At 45.2% G+C, this 16,143-nt stretch overlaps 2 protein-coding genes across 2 annotated transcripts in view; both read right to left on the bottom strand.

Annotated features, from left to right (window-relative positions):
* LOC111822146 (zinc finger protein 14-like) overlaps positions 1–8,179 on the bottom strand; it is a 37,660-nt gene extending 29,481 nt beyond the window's left edge. The window contains 2 exon segments of the mRNA XM_023739440.1: positions 6,836–7,082; positions 7,985–8,179. Of these exon segments, the coding sequence (XP_023595208.1) occupies positions 6,836–6,898 (63 nt within the window). The 5' untranslated portion in view covers positions 6,899–7,082; positions 7,985–8,179.
* Positions 8,180–10,476: 2,297 nt separating this feature from the next.
* Positions 10,477–16,143, bottom strand: part of LOC101357240 (arylsulfatase H) — a 26,559-nt gene continuing 20,892 nt past the window's right edge. The window contains 3 exon segments of the mRNA XM_004385205.1: positions 10,477–10,672; positions 14,255–14,618; positions 15,965–16,086. Of these exon segments, the coding sequence (XP_004385262.1) occupies positions 10,477–10,672; positions 14,255–14,618; positions 15,965–16,086 (682 nt within the window).

Here is a 16,143-nt window from a genome sequence, read left to right as displayed (position 1 = left end):
ATCAGGCAGGCTTTCAAGACGTACAATAACACACATGAAGAATGTGCCTGCTAGATCAAATATACGAGATCAAATGGGCAACACCTGCCCAGAAACAAAGACAAGAAGGTGGGAAGGGACAGGAAAACTGGACAAATGGACACGGGGAAGCCGGGATGGAAACAGGAAAGGGGGAGAGTGCTCACACAATGCAGGATTGCAGCCAATGCCATGAAACAATTTGTGTATAAATTTTTGAATGAGAAACTAATTTGCTCTGTAGACTTTCACCCAAAGCACAATTAAAAAAAAATACTTCTCAAATTTAGAAATGGAAACATGGATAACCTAAAAATGGGCATATACAAAACATATACCCCCCCCAAAGAATATACACAATGAAAAAGTCTACGTTTTGCTAGTAAAAGCAGGTAGAAAACTGATACTCATTATTCCATTCCGCTTCGACATCATCCTAAAGCTTGTATCTGGTACAGGTCAATAAGGAACAAGAGAAAAAAAAACTAAAGAAATAATAATGTTAAATGGGGAGGATCCCCATTTCATTTTATAAATAATTGTATATGTAGAACCCCAAAAGATGGTAAAGATGATTACAGGACTGATAAGATTTTAAACAAATATTCAGATTATGAAATAAATATCAAAGTTTAAAGATTTCATTTATATACAGTAGTACCAAGCATTTGAGCAATTAACTTCTAAAATACGTATTTTAGTAAAAATAAAAGATATCTAAAACAAATGTTATAAAGATCCTAACAAAAAAATGGTAAAACATTATTAAATAACACCCAAACAGGCAACAGTAAATAAAAAGGTAGCACATATTCTTAGAAAACTGTCTCCCCAGGTAAATCATTATTTCCAATGCACTTCCATAAAATTCCAAGCAATTTATTTTTTAGGACTTCACAAAAAACTACACTAAAAACGTATTTTGAAGTGCAAGTGCCCAAGAATATCCAACACGTTCTAAGGAAAAAGGCACTGGGGCTTGTCCAAACGTATCATGTGTATGATTATGACTTTTATACATTTCCTTTATCATTAAAGCTATATCAGACTGTGTAGTATCAGTATGGGAATACACAAATAGACCAATAGGAAACGATAAACAGCCCCGGAAAAGGCCCACCTATCTACATAAAGTTGATTCATGACACAGCGAGCAATGCAGGGCAGGGATAGAAAGCACATACACTTCAATATGTGGGGTAACGTCGACTAAATGGAGGCTCTGAGTCGTGCAAAAGGTTAAGAGGTCAGCTACCAACCAAAAGGTAGATGGTTTGAGTCCACCCACGGGCGCCTCTAAAGAAAGGGTCTGGTGATCTACTTCCAAAAAATCAGCCACTGAAAACTCTATAGAGAGTGCAGTTCTACTCCGAAACACACAGGGGCACCATGACTCAGAATCGACTCTACAGTAACCAGCCTTTTTTTAAAAATCAACTAATTATCTAATTGGAATAACTCATTTATTCCCACATATTCCAAATGTAAAAAATCAGTTCTAGGTAGATGAATTATAAATACAAAAAAGTAAAATTATAATACTTTCAGATGTTATAAGCTAATGATATTATGACAACAGAATAAAGAAAAACCTCTTAACAGTAGGCTACAATGAAAGTTGACAAATTCAACTATATCACAATTTACAACTACCGGTGTGACGGATGGCTTTTCTGTAGCCTTTTTCGCCCTGGTCTTGTAATTCCAAGTAACTGGGTCAGACTGTGCAAACAGGGTAACTGTGGCCCACCAAAGGGATTGGTCAGTTCTGCCATCCCACTGGACTTGAAATGAGCCATTCGAGAGGTGGCAAAGGGACGATCCCACCACCACGAAGGAAGAACAGCCAGGAGCGGAGTGCACCTGTTGGACCCAGGATCCCTGTGCTGAGAAGCTCCTGGAACCAAGAAATAGAAACAGAGAGAGAGCTTTAACACTGAAGACGGTGAGAAGTGGTGGCAGAGAAACGGCGGCAGGAGAGACTGAAAGGAAGTGGAGCGAGAAAGGTGAGTGCCTCTGGGCAGGAGGCTTGCTGGCAGAGTAGGGTGCCTCCAGGTACTCGGTGGAACTAGGTCTGAGGACCTACGGAGCTGGAGCTTAGCACCTTTAGGCCAAGGCTGACTGACAGAATGGGGTGTCTTTAGACACTTATCAGCAGAGCTAAAAGAACTTTTTAACACTTGTTCCAGCAGGGAACTCAGGGACAGGGAGAAACATGCCTGAGAGCACGGCTGGGAAGAGTCTGTCCTGATGGAAGAACTGTCTCCGGAGCATTCCTCAACCTGAATTGTACCGATACTTCCCTAATAAACCCCGTAATCGTATTGTCTGTAAGGTCTGTGTGGCCACTGCAAAGAACTGTTGAACCCAGCAGAGAAGTAGAGAGTGCCACGGGAGAGACAGCTGGTGTCAGAATTGGTAGAGGGGACAGAGAGGAGGCTTGTCTGATCTCCACCTCAAAGGAATCAGGACTGTTGATCATGATTTTTCTTCCTCCTTGGGAAGTTAGAGGAGGTCTGATGGTGCCCCCGCGTGGTTGGTACACAACTATTCATCAAAGGGTAGAGAAAAGGAATGAAAAGATAAGTTACATACTAGAAGAAAAATTCCCAAAGTCTGTAAGAAGATCTGAAAAGTGAGAAATAGAAATTAACACTGGGAAAACATGCAAAGCCTAGTCAGGAATAGAGTAGTGTAATTACAGAGTAAAATCAAAGATACCATTTCACTCTCTCTGCAAGAACAAAAATTCATTAGATAAGCAGATGCAACAAATAAATTCCATATGCATACTTAGTGAGAAGAAAAAGTTGTAAAATACATCAGTATTTCCTAATAAACATGAACACAGCTATAGCAGAATATACGAAGTATGAATCTACGAAAGCTGGAAATCGTCAAAAATGAAATAGAACAGATAAACATTGATACTCTAGGCATTAATGAGCTGATATGGACTACTATGGGCCAGTTTAAATCAGACAATCATGTGGTCTACTGGGCTGGAAATGACAAACTGAAGAGGAATAACATTGCATTCATCGTAAAAAAGAACATTTCGAGACCTATCCTGAAGTACAATGTTGTCAGCAATAGGATAATATCCATACGTCTACAAGAAAGACCAGTTAATAAGACTATTATTCAAATTTACACACCAACCACTAATGCCAAAGATGAAGAAATTGAAGATTTTTACCAGCTTCTACAATCTGAAATTGATCAAACATGCAATCAAGATGTATCAATAATTACTGCTGATTGGAATGCAAAAGTTGGAAACAGAAAAAGGACTGGTAGTTGGAAAATATGGGCTTCAGTGACAGAAACGATGCCGGAGATCACATGACAGAATTTCACAAGACCAATGACTTCAAATACCTTTTTTCAACAACATAAACAGCACTGTACACGTGGACCTTGCCAGATGGAATACACAGGAATCAAATCGGCTACATCTGTGGAAGGAGCCGATGAAAAAGCTCAATATCATCAGTCAGAAGAAGGGCAGAGGCCAGCTGGGGAACAGACCATCAATTGCTGGTATGCAAGTTCAAGCTGAAGCTGAAGAAAATTTGAGCAAGTCCACGAGAGCCAAAGTACGACCCTGAGTATATCCCAACTGAATTTAGAGACCATCTCAAGAACAGATATAATGCATTGAACACTAAAGACTGAAGACCAGACGAGCTGTGGAATGACATCAAGGACATCATATATGAAGAAAACAAGAGATCCTTAAAAAGATAGGTAAGAAAATGTTCTGCATCCCACTTTGGTGAGTGGCATCCAGGGGTCTTAAAAGCTAGTGAGCGGCCAGCTGAAACGCATCAATTGGTCCCAACCCACCTGGAGCAAAGGAGAATGAAGAACCCCCAAGACACAAGGAAAACATCAGACCAAGAAACAAAGACTACATAAACCAGAGACTCCTTCAGCCTGAGACCAGAAAAACTAGATGGTGCCTGGCTACCACCAATGACTGCCCTGACAGGGAACACAACAGAGAGTCCCTAATGGAGCAGGAGAAGTGAGGTGCAGGACTCAAATTCTGGTAAAAAGACCAGACATAATGGTCTGACTGAGACTGGAGGAACCTCGGAAGACACGGCCCCACTCCTATTAACCCAGAACTAAAACCATTTCCAAAGCCAACTCTTCAAAGATTAGAGTCTACTATAAGAAATAAAATGATACCCGTGAAGAGAATGCTTCTTAGTTCAAGTAGATACACAAGACTAAATGGGTAGCTCCTCTCCAGAGGTGGGATGAGAAGGTAGAAAGGGGCAGGAGCTGGTTGAACAGATATGGGAAACCTGGGGTGGAAAGGGGCAGTGTGCTGTCACATCATAGGGATTGCAACTTGGGTCACATAACAATGTGTGTATAAATGTTTGTATGAGAAACTAACTTGAACTGTAAACTTTCACCTATAGCACAATTAAAAAAAAAAAAAAGGAAAGAACGAAAAGACCAAAGTGGATGTCAGAAGAGACTAAAAAACTTGCTCTGTTTTAACACGAGTAACTAAAGAAGAAATGAGCAGAGCATAAGATTTCAAAGGACAGCTCGAGAAGATAAAAGTATTATAATGACACATGCAAAGACCTAGAGACAGAAAACCAAGAGGAAGAACACGCTCGGCATTTCTCAAGCTGAAAAAACTGAAGAAAAATTCAAGCCTCGAGTTGCAATACCGAAAGATTCTATGGGCAAAACATCGAACGATGAAGGAAGCGTCAAAAAAAGATAGAAGGAATACACAGTCACTGTACCGAAGAGAACTGGTCGATGGTCAATCATTTCAGATGGTAGCCAATGATCAAGAACCAACAGTACTGAAGGAAGGAGTCCAAGCTACACTGAGGACACTGGCGAAAAACAACGCTCCAGGAATTAACGGAATACCAATTGAGATGCTCTAGAACAGATTCAGCACTGGATGCGCCACTGTCTATGCCAAGACATTTGGAAGATAAGTTACCTGGCCAAACGACCGGAAGAGATCCATATTTATGCCTATTCCAAAGAAAGGTGATCCAACAGAATGTGTAAATTATCAAACAATATCATTAATACCACACACAAGTAAAATTTTGCTAAGGATCATTCAAAAGAAGTTGTAGCAGTACAATGACAAGGAACTGCCAGAAATTCAAGCCGGATTCAGAAGAGGACATGGAACGAGGGATAGCACAGCTGATGTCAGATGGATCATGACTGAAAGCAGAGAATACCAGAAAGATGTTTACTTGTGTTTCACTGACTATGCAAAGGCTGTGTGGATCGTAACAAATTATGGATAACATTGTGAAGAACGGGAATTCCAGAACTACTTAATTGTGTGCCTGAGGAACCTGTACATAGACCAAGAGGCAGTTATTTGAACAGAACAGGGTTTAAAGTCAGGAAAGGTGTGCGTCAGGGCTGTATCCTTTCACCATACCTATTCAATCTGTATGCTCAGCAAATACTCAGAGAAGCTGGACTATATCAAGAAGAATGCAGCATCAAGATTGGAGGAAGACTCATTAACAACCTGTGTTCCGCAGACAACACAACCTTGCTTGCTGAAAACGAAGAGGACTTAAAGCACTTACTGATGAAGATCAAAGCCTACAGCCGTCAGCATGGATTACAAGTCACTGAAGAACCCAGAGTAACAACTGAATTTATACAAAGCTCAAAAGACGCAAAACTAAACAATAGAGAGTTTATCGATTAAGACTTGGGCGATAAACGTATAATACTAACAATAATATTGGTAATACTCATAAACTTCTAAATACAATCATAACAATCTCCAGGCAGGAGGAGAGGATAACTTTCTCAAGATTTAAGTAACTTTGGAGTAACTTATATGTAAGTTAAAATAAGCATTCCTCGGTTTGGGAAGTTTATATCCACTAAATTGAAAAATGCTCAGTAGAAACACAACTAGTGATCTAGAAATTTTCATCTACTGGAAACTGTACATCCAAGGGCTTAAATACACAAATCTTGTATGATAAGAGAACACTTTCATTTCAGATTCTAATTAAAGACTATGGAGAACATCAACAATTAGAGGATAAAATCCCAGCTCGAGGCACAGGTGGGAGGACAAGGACCTACACTGGGGAGTCGTGCTTTCCACACACCGGAAAGCCTCAAGGCAAAAGTCTTCCCCACTGGGCGAAAAAAAAAGGGTCTAGAGACCCCGCACAGGACCCAGCTGGACTCCGTGCCCACCTTCATGCCTTTGTGACTTCAGGAGAACACCCACATCACCAAGGACCCCATGAACAGTCAGGGCCTTCCCCTAAGAATGCTCCCCCCCTTTTCTGACCCATAACACACTGTGAGGGGGGGCCTGTAGTTTTAGAACTTCACAGAAAATGCTCCAGTACCTGGGGGGAGTCAAGAACACTGCTCAGAGAGATGGGACAAGGATGGCTCTGGAGGGTGGGGCTCAGCCTCCACAGCCAGAGCTGCTCCAACTTCAAGCTCTGGTCAGGAGACTCTGGTCATTCAACACAGAGCACCAAGGCCCAGGGTGGGGATATTAACACCCCACGGTGCCAGCTCTGAGAGTCACATAAGGAAGGTGACCACAGCATTCACATCTTGAAAAGCTACATGTGTATAGAGGAAAGGTCCAGTGACAGTGGAGCAGGGCCTCAAAGTGCCTCCTAGGGCTCTGTCCCCTGGCCTCCTCTGCCACCTTTTTTGTTCACTGAGGAACCACAGTCCCGCAGCACACAGCTGCTCCCCCAGCAATTCATATCCAGCCTCACGCGCTTATGGTAAGGATAACCCAGTTCTCCGTAGAACTCACCATTTCCTTCTCCAGCTTCTGGAAGTCTAACGGAATGTCGTCTCTGAGCCCAAGAAGCCACATCAGGAAAAGGGACAGGAGTGGGAACAGAGCACTGGGCAGTTTGGAGGCAGATGAATAATGTTTGGTCCACACACCAGCCAGAGCAGTTGAAATCCTTCCCGGTGACTTACGGATGTGCAAGATGGGCACCCTAGTTCCCCAGCTGCCTGGACTGGACTCCTTCTTCCTGTACCACACCTGAGACCTGAAATGGAAGAAGGATGGGGAGGAAAGTGTTGAGGAGGCAGGGAGTAACAGGTCTCTGGCCTCCTCCCAGGCTCAGAGCCATGCTCCACCCTGAGGGCATTTGCACTGAAGGCAGAACAGGCTCCAGCCTCCAGAGCACACGCCTGCATTCTTCATGCGGCTCCAAAGGCGTCTTCTTTCTGCCAACAAGGTCACAGACATAGGAATTTACTGCCTGGCCATGCTGCAAAACTTAAACCTGATTTCCTCCAGGGAGTCAGGAGATCAGTGTTGAAGCTGTGGGTTCACTTCTGTAACTTTGTCCCTTATACATCAACACACTCATTGTTATTTGATATTAACGTGGGTGAACTGTCTGGAAGAACACGTTTTTCGAAGTTTGTCAACGAACTCATCATAGTTCATTCATTTTTAATTACGTGCAGTTAAAACTTTTTTATTATGCTTTTTAAAATTGTTTTTCATTTACAGCATCGTAATATGCGGCAGGTAGTTCTCCTGTTGCTTTTGCAATTCACATTCTTTCCTCCCCTGGAGTCTTTCCCTCCTCTCCTTTGTTCTCAAACCATGACACCACTAATCTCTAAACTTTTGAGAAATCTGGGAGGATTCCAGAACGCACTGTTTTTCAATCTTATAATCAATCAATCAGGAAATCATGAGGTTTTCTCTGAGGAGCATCTCTCCCCGGTGTTCCCGTTTCTTTCCACCCTGCTCCCCTCCAAGCTGCCTCCTAGTCTTCCATTTCTTGGCCTCAGGTCAATGTTCTCTCTCGCGCGTCATCTTTACGTCAGCATCTCCCCTTTCAGCATTACCCTTCCTTTTATCACTTTCTCTAACAGCCCCGAGAAGCACGCGTGTGCGCGGCGAGGGTTCCCACGACCTCACCTGTGAACGCACCGAGAGAGCCCAGAGGAGTCAGCAGGAAGCGGCCAGGCGGCGGCGGCTCCCCGGCTACAGGGAGTCCCGAGGCTCTGGGAGACCAGGAGTGCGCGGGGAGCGGGCGCAGCGCCCTCAGACCCGGGACAGGACCTGCGGGTCACCGGCTAGCGGAGCAGGCCGACCGGCGACAGGACCACACCGACCTCACAGACGAGCAGCATGGACACGACCGGAGCTGCCGACCGAGGACGCTCACTTCCGCTTCCGGTCTCAGGGACTGTCGGTGCTCAGGGTAAAGCTTCCGTGCGGGAACCCAGAGCACTACAACTCGGGACCGTTGGGTTCTTTGGTTCCCCCTCGTGTTTGGTGTTTGGCCCCGGTTGTCCATATTTCCTCTTCATTGCCCCAAAGGAGCTGTTTTAGACTTGTTTTCCCCCCAAATTACCCATTAAAATTAATACCTGAGACATACTACCTCGATCTTTCTCTCTCAGCTTCTTTGTTTGCTTTCTGTTATTCCTATCAGAAAATTTAGAAAAAGTACCCCATCCCCCTAAAGTTATTACAAGTCTGAGGGATACCTGTTAAGAAATGACCACTAAGATATGCCAGGTGGACAAGGCTGAATTTCCGGACCCAAATGGAGATATGTTGAAAACAGTGTCTGTTCTTTGCAAACTCCTGTTTCAGGGATTCTTGTTTAAACGCATGCTTCCTTTATTTTAAAAAATGAAATAAATGTATACTTTCTTAGGGGCATTGAGCTGGCCATGCATAATATACGGTTGCCCGCTAGTGGTTAAATTCATCTACTTATTTAAATCAGCCATCGCTCCATAAGGAGTAGATTAAGAGATGTTGGTGAAGAGGAAAGGATAAAAATTGTTATTTTTTTGAGTTATTATATATGGTTGGAGCATAAAATGTATGTGACTGGGTGATATGGTTAATTAATTATCCAGTCTGAAGTGTTTTGAGGGACGGCAAAGGTTTGTATCATTTAACATATGATGTTTTTAACACGGCTTCAAAATAAAAAATCAAAAGAAACCAATCCCATTGCCATTGAGTCAATCCCGACTCATAACAACCCTGCCTTGTAGGGTTTCCTGGGCTGTCCTCTTTATGAAAGCAGATCACCAGGTCTTTCACCTGCAGAGTCTCTGGTGGGTTTGAATCCTTGGCCTTTCGGCTAACAGCTGAGTCCCCAACCACTGTACCGCCAGGGCTCCTTGGCTTCAAAACAGCTGATATCAAAGCAAGCAATACTGCCAAAAGAATGAATACATGAACTTTAGATGAAATATAACAGAAATGATCCTTAGAAGCAAGGATGGCGAGACTTCATCTCGCTTACTTTGGACACGTCATCAAGAAAGACCGATCTCTAGAAAAGGACATCCTGTTTGGTCAAGTGGAGGTCGGTGATAATGAGGGAGACCCTCAAGGAGATGGACTGACACAGTGGCTACAACCACAGACTCACACACACCAACACTGTGCGGATGGCGCAGGACAGGGCGATGTTTCGTTCTGTTATACATAAGGTCGCCGTGAGCTGGAGCCGACTCGGCCACTAACCACCACCACCACCACCTACGGGCTGTGTGCTGAGTCTTTTACAGATATTATCCCCACGGATCTTCGCAACAATCCTATGATATACGTACTGTTAGTGTTTGCATTTTGTAAATGTGACAAGTGAAGCTTAGGTAGGTTAAGGAAATTTCCTCAAAGTCACCTGGCTGGAACCTCCAGCATTCTGGGTAGCCTTCCAGCACATTCACCATCTGGACTGCCCAGCAACTCCTCAATACACATAACAAAACAAACAAACCCATTGCCATCCAGTTGATTCAGACTCATAACCACCCTATAAGACAGAGTAGAACTGCCCTACAGGGTTTCCAAGGAGCTGCTGGTGGATTCAAACTGCCAAACTTTTGGTTAGCAGCCGAGCTGTTAACCACTGCACCACCGGGGCTCCTCGCTACACAGAGGCCCAGACATACAGAGCTTGCTTTGAAGAGCAAAAGGAGCCTGGGTGGCACAGTGGTTAAGTGTTCGCTGGTAACCAAAAGGTCGGTGATTCAAACCCACCAGCTGCTCTGTGGGAGAAAGATGTGGCAGTCTGCTTCCATAAAGATTACAGCCTTGGAAAGCCTATGGGGCAGTTCTGCTGTGTCCTACAGGGTCACTAGGAGTTCGAATCAACTTGACGGCAATGAGTTTGGTTTTTTTGGAGAGTAACAGAGCAGATGGGACAAATGGCTATACATGCTTGCTTCCTACCACTCAAGACATTAGAAAAAGAATACAAAAATAATTAAACAATTAAATAAACAGTTATCACCAGGAATCCAAAAGGTGAACAGAAAGCATTAAGACAGACGGACATTTAATCATCTGGAATTGGAGATGAACTCATCGGCCCGCATTGCACTCACTGCAGATATGAAACGGCCAAGCGTGGCAGACTCCGATCGCCTGGTCTCTAACATCACTTCTCGTTACGACTCCCCAGCCGAGCGCTCCCCATCTTTGTCACACAGGCAGAACGGGAACACCCCACAGCAGGGCTTCAGACACACCCTGTCCCCGTTTAACTCCGACAGCTGCTCCTGGGTGGGAACCACCGATACCTGGTGATCCCTCAGGGCGGGGGCCACCTTCTCAGTCACCAGGTCGAACAGGGGCTCTGTGTCCCTGGAGAGTGGGGGGGTGGGTGGACACAGAGGGATCCCAGGAGGAGATCAAAGAGCAGAGGGGGGTTGTGGTGGGTAACGCTCTGCCCCGAGCACTGGCAGAACTTGGTCGTGTAGCAGGCTTGAGCTCCCGGTGGCTGGAATATTGGGGTCACGTAACGAGCCTTCCGAACAGCCCCCCCTGGAGAAGACAGGACCATCAGACACATCCACCACACCTGCCCACTCCCCTCTCTCTCCCTCATCTTCTTCAGCATCTTTCTTTGCACCCCGGTTCGTGCTAAATATTATTCTATCTGTAGAGCCAGACTCAACCAGTTGCCCTTGAGCTGACTCCCACTCACGGCGCCCCCACATGTGTCAGAGCAGAACTGGCCTCCACAGGGTTTTCAGGGGCTGATTTTTCAGAAGTAGATCTCCAGGTCTTTCTTCCAAGGCACCTCCGGGTGGACTCGAACTTCCAACCTTTCAGTTAGCAGCCAAGCATGTTAACCATTTGTGTTTCTCCTTGGAAACCCTATGGGGCAGTTCTACTCTGTCCTATAGGGTCGCTAGGAGTCGGAATCAACAGCAGTGGGTTTGCTTTTGGTTTTTTATACCTGTGACTGTAACCCTATCTGGGAATAGGGTTTTCTTTATTATGTGAATGAGACCTTATCAGTGTAGGGTGTGTCTTAAGCCAATCACTTCTGAGCTATAAAAGGAGCCAATTAGGCACAGAAGCAAGCAAGCACAGATGAGGGAAGACAGATGCCACATGGAGATCACCAAGGAACAGCGGACCAGAAGCTGGAAAGAGACAAGGACCTTCCCCCAGAGCCAACAGAGAGAGAGCCTTCCCCTAGAGCCGGCACCCTGAATTCAGACTTCTAGTCTCCTAAACTGTGAAAAATAAATTTCTGTTTGTGAAAGCCACCCCCTTGTGGTATTTCTGTTACAGCAGTGCTAGGAGACAAGACAACAGGTGAATCAGTGCTTTCTTGAGGTTGTTGTTGTTAGCTGCTGTTGAGTTGACTCCAACTCATGGTGACCCCATGTGTGCAGAGCAGAACTGTGCCCTGAAGGGTTTTCTTGGCTGAAACCTTAATGGAAGCAGATCACCAGGCCTTTCTTTCGTGGTACTGCTGGGTGGGTTTGAACACCCGACCTTTCGGTTAGCAGCCATGCACAAACCGTTTGTGCTACCCAGAGACCTTTCTCAAGGTTAGCCTCTTGTTTATATCATGCCAACCAAAAACTACAGACAACAACCCATTGCCGCTGAGTCAGCTCCGACTCATGGTATATCCTAGTCAACTCTGACTCATGGCGTATCCTAGTCAACTCTGATTCATGGCGCATCCCAGTAATTAAAAGTTTGACTACTACTTTCACTTTAGGTCTTTGTTTTAAGACCAGTTTGTGGGACACTGTTGGCTCAGCTCACCTCTCAGCTCAGCTCAGATCTTTACGACAACCTTTTGGCTGCTAATCGAAAGGTTGGCAGTTAGAACCCACCAGTGGCGCCACAGAAGAAAGCCCTGGTGATCTGCTCCTGTACAGATTCCATAACCCGTTACTTTCAAGTCAATTCCCACTTGTAGCAACCCCATGTGACAGAGTAGAACTGCCCCAGAGTGTTTCCTAGGCTGTAATGTTTATAGGAGCTAGATCTCTAGGTCTTTCTTCTTGGAGCCGCTGGGTGGGTTCGAACTGCCAACCTTTCAGTTAGCAGCCAAGTGCTTAACCACTGCATAACCGGGACTCCACCAGTAGAGATGAGAGCCAAGAAAATCCCATGGGGCAGTTCTATCCTGTAACACGTGGGGTTGCCATCAGTCAAAATCAACTCAACAGCACCTAACAAGAACCAAAACCACAAAAAAAACAAGTTGCTGTCGAGTCGATTCCAACTCACAAAGTCCGTACAGGACAGAATAAAGCTGCCCCATAGGGTTTCCAAGGAGCAGTTGGTGGATTTGAATGGCCAACCTTTTGCTCTGCAGGGAACTCTGAGAGCTTTACATGCAGAAACCAAGATGCAGAGATTTCTCCCCAATCACATGGCTATTGGGAAGCAGAGCCAAGATCTGTGGCTACAGTTGGGACCCAGAGGCAGATGTTTGTTAAACAGAAAGAGGAGGAAAGATGAAAAGAGAAATCAAGGTGTGAAAATGACCCTGTCCCTACCTCGAGTTTTATGTACACCATCTGCTTCCTGCTGAAATGAAGTGCTTATTGAGATTTATTACAAAACTAGTGTGCCTGTCCTACTTTGGTGAGTAGCGTCTGTGGTCTTAAAAGCTTGTGAGCAGCCATCTAAGATACATCTACTGGTCCCACCCCATCTGGAGCAAAGGAGAATGAAGAAAATCAAAGACACAAGGGAAAGATTAGTCCGAAAGACTAATGGACCACAACTACCATGGCCTCCACCAGCCTGAGTCCAGCACAACTAGATGGTGCCCGGCTACCACCACTGACTGCTCTGACAGGGATCACAACAGAGGGTCACAGACAGAGCTGGAGAAATATGTAGAACAAAATTCTAACTCACAAAAACAGGCCAGACTCACTGCCTGACAGAGACTGGAGAAACCCCAAGAGTATGGCCCCCGGACACCTTTTTAGCTCAGTACTGAAGTCACTTCTGAGGTTCACGCTTTAGCCACCAATTAGATGAGGCCATAAAATAAATAACACAGGTACTTCAACCATGTATACGAGACGAAGAAATAGGCACACCAGCCCGGGGGTAAGGACGAGAAGGCAGGAGGGGACTGGAAAGCTGGATGAATGGAAATGCGGAACCCAAGGTAGAGAACAGGAGAGTGCTGACACTTCATGGGGTTGGTAACCAATGTCACAAAAAATTTGTGTATTAATTGTTTAATGAGAAACTAATTTACTCTGTAAATTTTTCACCTAAAGCCAATAATAAAAAAAGGAAAGAAATCAGGAGAAAAAAATTGGTGAGGTAATTTCCCTCCATTGATATTAAACTTGTCTATTCCATAATTTGGAGCCCTGACAGCATAACGGTTAAAGAGCTCGGCTGCTAATCCAAAGGTCAGCAATTCAAATTCACCAGCCAATCCTTGGAAACCCCATGGGGCAGTTCTGTTCTGTTCTGTAGGATCACTATGAGTCGAAATTGACTTGATGGCAATGGGCTTGTGTTTGTTTTGGTATTCCATAATTTAAAATAACAAAAAAGGACTGTGTCTGGGTTTAGGATCTACAGGGAGAAATTTCTAACTTAACCACCTGAAGTCAATGACTTCTATAAGCCAGCTTCTAAGAACCCTAGATCCACTAGAATCTTCAGAAGGTTACCTTGATCTGTCCTTGACCAATGACATGTTTATATAAAAACTCGATAAAGTAAACGTTACACTCTAGGTTCACTGTAGCACCGACCGACCTTTGTTTCATCGAGCTCTTTGGCGTAACTCAAAGAAAGACTTGAAATCTGAGAGGGAGGGGGATGGTTTAGGCCGCCCTTTTGGATCTCAAATGGCATTAACGAGCCAGCTGCGCCTTGTTCGCATGACCATTGTAACAGTCACTACGTGGTTGGTGACAAGTAGCCCCTGTCGCTCACTGAGCGATGGATATGATGTCATCCTCCTTGTCACACCCACAGAAAGGAAATGTCCCACAGCAGGACTGTAACCACGGTTTCCAGATGCTGTTGAACACGGACAACTGCTGGGGTACAGGCGTTAGAGTCCTACCATGTTCCTTGACCGCTGCCTCGATTTTCTTGACCACAGAGTCAAAGAGCGCTTCATAGTCAGGGTTAAGAGGTTGGGCTTCTGAAGGGTCCCTTGAGATGTCGAAGAGCAGTGGTGGGTCATGGTAGTTGACGTCCCCGGAACACGAGCACATCCCGCTTCCGTAACAGGCTGCAGCGCCCTCTGGGTGGAATTTTGGAGTCACATAATGAACCTTCCACGTGGTAGCACCTGGGAAACCATAGCTCCATCATAATGATGTAATTTGTGATGGTGATTTGGGGACTCATTCCATTAAAAATATTTTCCTCAAAAGACCACACTTACTGGCCTAACAGAGACTGGAGAAACCCCGAGAGTATGGCCCTCGGACACCCTTTTAGCTCAGTACTGAAGTCACTCCTGAGGTTCACCCTTCAGTCAAAGGTTAGACAGCCCCATAAAACAAAACGAGACTAATGGGACACAACAGTCCAGGGACAAGGACTAGAAGGCAGGAGGGGACAGGAAAGCTGGTAATAGGGAACCCAAGGTTGAGAAGAGACAGTGTTAACATGTCGTGGGGTTGGCAACCAATGTCACAAGACAATATGTGTACTAATTGTTTCATGAGAAGCTGGTTTGTTCTGTAAACCTTCATCTAAAGTACAAAAAAAAATTTTTTTTTTTCTCAAATGCTTTCCGTACCAGCTGAGTTATATAGCAGCAGAGTGGTATAGCAACAGGGGCATTTCATCAAACAGAAGGACAATGAACGATTTTACCGAAAACTTGAAGGGTTTTCTTTTCAGCCTATCGTGAGAACTTTTGGAGAGAAGAGTTTCTACCCGAATGGCCATTAACCAAATACACCTGTTGCGACCGAGTCGATTCCGACTCACGTCAGCCCCGTGTAGAACTGCGCTCTGTAGGGTTTTCCGCTGTGAGTCAGAATTGGCAATGGGTTTTGTACACACACCACACACATACACACATTGTGTGCACACACATCACACACATACACTCACACACACGCCACACACAAGCATACACACACTTTCACACACCACACACACCACACACAACATACACACATAAAACCTGAAAAAAAAAAACCAAACCCCTTGCCATTGAGACTGACTCCTAGCGACCCTATAGGACAGAGTAGAACTGCCCCGTAGGGTTTCCAAGGAGCGGCTGGTGGATTCGAACTGCCAACCTTTTGGTGAGCAGCCAAGCCCTTAACCACTGCGCCACCAGGGCTGCACATATACATATACGCACACATATATACACGTATGTACACACACATTCATATGCACATACCACACGTATACACATGTACAAACACACACATTCATACACACGCACTCACACACACACGATACACACACCACACAAGCACACACACACACCATAACACACACACACACCCCTCTAAAATCCTTTTGTAGCCACAATGTCTGCCTAAGCCACTTTCCTCCCGAAAAGACCGACCGTGGCTGGGGGCTGTGTGCGCATGGTGTGACTTCCCCCGAGAGCAGGAGGAGACGGGGCTGAGCCCCCTCTGCCCGCTTGTCTGCCGTCCCCATACTCACAGTCCCGTTGGTGCCACCTCACTGTGCGCAGGTAGACCCCGCAGTAGTGGGAGAGGAACTCGTGGTCCGAGTGGGAGACCCTGCCTTCCAGCAGGGGCATCAGGTTCCTGCCGTCAATCACCCTTAGGGAGCGTGGGTAACAGAGAAGGTGGTGAGAGGAGCCTCTTCTGTTCCCGCAG

The sequence above is a fragment of the Trichechus manatus genome, unplaced genomic scaffold (genome assembly GCF_000243295.1).
Source record: "Trichechus manatus latirostris isolate Lorelei unplaced genomic scaffold, TriManLat1.0 scaffold00134, whole genome shotgun sequence".
Taxonomy (NCBI): Eukaryota; Metazoa; Chordata; class Mammalia; order Sirenia; family Trichechidae; genus Trichechus; species Trichechus manatus.
The sequence above is the reverse complement of the archived record's forward strand: the minus strand, read 5'-3'. Positions and strand labels throughout refer to the sequence as shown.